General features: G+C 58.8%; 1 protein-coding gene across 1 annotated transcript in view; it reads left to right on the top strand.

The window, feature by feature from the left end:
• The window catches only part of CCDC115 (coiled-coil domain containing 115), a 14,992-nt gene that overhangs the window by 11,750 nt on the left and 1,125 nt on the right, over positions 1-2,117 (top strand). Inside the window, exons 5-6 of the mRNA XM_025192574.1 lie at positions 1,253-1,433; positions 1,821-2,008. Coding sequence (XP_025048359.1) covers positions 1,253-1,433; positions 1,821-2,008 — 369 coding nt within the window. The remainder of the gene's footprint in view (positions 1-1,252; positions 1,434-1,820; positions 2,009-2,117) is intronic.

The raw sequence follows: 2,117 nt of genomic DNA, 5'->3' as shown, positions 1-2,117 counted from the left end.
GGTGTTACACTGGTCTGGGGCTACTCATCTCATCCCAAAACTGCCTACATCTCAACCTTCTCCTGTGCAGTTATACTCAGCCATTCCCCAGACAGTTCCATCCCAGAGCTGGATGCATCTCTGCAGCCATTCTGCTCAGCCATTCTCACCCTGTTCTACCCCAGAGCTGGCTGCATTTTGTCCTTCTCCAGGGGGTGTTATTCCCTTCTGTTTCACCACAGAGTTGGCCATATCTCAGCCCTCCCATGGAGGTGGTATACCCAGTCCTTCCTTTGCTGCACCATCCAGAGCTGACTGCATCTCAAGCCCTCACTGGGCCAGGTTATACTCAGCTGTTGCTGGCTCCTCTACCCCAGAACTAGCTACATCTTAGCTGTTCCACTCAGCCAGTCCCCAGCCACTCCACCACAGAGCTTGGCACATCTCAGCCTTCCCCAGGGGATGTTATATTTGCCTGTACCCATGCATTCCACCTCAGAGCTGACTGCATCTCTGCAGCCATTATACTCAGCCATTGTCACCCTGTTCCACTCCAGAGCTGGCTCCATCCAAGCCTCCCGGTGAGATGTTATATTCAGCTGTCCTCAGCTACTCCATCCCAGAACTGGCTACAGCTCACCTTCCTCCAAGCTCTCTCTGTGTGGTGTTATACTCAGCCTTTCTCTGACAGCCCCACCCCCAGAACTGTCTGCATCTCAACCATCACTGGACAGTTACACTCCACTATTGCTGGCTCCTCTACTCAGTCATTCCTCAGTCACCCCATGATAGAGTAGGGTGCTTCCCAGATCCCCCATGGGGCATTATATTTGGCTGTTCCTGGCTTCCCTGCCTGAGACCTGATTGCTTCTCAGCCTCTCCCTGTGGTATTGAGCTCAGCCATTCCCCCGCTGCTCCACCCCAGAGCCCGCATCATCCCAGTCTTCCACAGTGGTGTTATGCATGGCCATTGTTGGTTCCTCCACCCCACAACTAGCTGCATCTCAGCCATTACACTCAGCCACGCCCAGCTGCCTCACCCCAGGGCTGAGCGAATCCCAGCCTCCTCAGAGGCATTCCCCATGTGCACCATGCCACAGCTACCAGCATCTTGGCTGTTACACTGAGCCATTCCCCAGATGTCCCACCCCAGAGCTGGCTGCATCCCAGCCTCCCTCAGCAGTATTATACTTGGCTGTTTCCCCAGCTCTTCCACCCCAGAGCTGCCTGCATCTCTGCCTTTATACTCAACCATTCCCCACTGTGCCTGCAGGCTTCGTGCTGTTCGTGGTGCTGGGTCTGGGCTGGCTGGGGGGCGTCCCGGGTGCAGCCCCCCTACCTGAGCGCCTGGCCCTGACTGCCTTCTTCGTGGGTGCCCTGCTCTGTCTCGCCTTCTCTTGCCTCTTCCACATACTGCATTGCCACTCTGAGCACCTGGCCCGGGCCTTCTCCAGGTACTACCCACACGCCAGGGTTCTTCCAGGGGATGGGAGCCCAGACGCCTGGGTTCTCTGGGCAGGGAGTAAGGGCTCAGGGGTTAGAGCGGGGCAGGGGGAAACTGAAGTCTAGATACCTGGATTCTCTGGGAGCGGACAGGAGGGCGTCTAGGGTGTGAGAGCAAGAGGGGCTGAGCACCAGGACACCTGGGTTCTTTGGGAAGGAAATGGGGCCCTGGGAGCCCAGATGCCTGGTTTCTTTCTGGAGCCTGTTGAGTGAGTTGGGGGGGGGAGTTGGGAGCCCAGAAATCTGAAGCTGGGTGGGAGGGTAGGATCTGGCAGATTGGGGGTGGAAGGGGTGGTCCCCCTGGACACCTGGGTTCACCCCCTCTCCTGCATTCCCAGGCTGGACTACTGGGGCATCACGCTGCTGACAGTGGGCAGCCTAGTACCGTGGCTGCACTACGCCTTTGAGTGTGCCCCGTGCCCTCGTTGCCTCTATCAGGGGCTGGTCTGTGCTCTGGGCCTGGCTGCTGCCCACACCGCCCATGGGCCCTGCTTCTCCACACCGCCATACCGCGCAGTGCGCACTGGTGAGCCAGGGCGGGGCCTGGGGGACAGGGTGGGTGTTGGGTGGGCCTGGGCTTGTGGGAATGAGGTGGGGGTTCAGGGACTGCAGGGGGGGCCAAGATGGAGCTGGGG

The sequence above is a fragment of the Alligator sinensis genome, unplaced genomic scaffold (genome assembly GCF_000455745.1).
Source record: "Alligator sinensis unplaced genomic scaffold, ASM45574v1 scaffold778_1, whole genome shotgun sequence".
In the NCBI taxonomy this organism is placed as follows: Eukaryota; Metazoa; Chordata; order Crocodylia; family Alligatoridae; genus Alligator; species Alligator sinensis.
The sequence above is the reverse complement of the archived record's forward strand: the minus strand, read 5'-3'. Positions and strand labels throughout refer to the sequence as shown.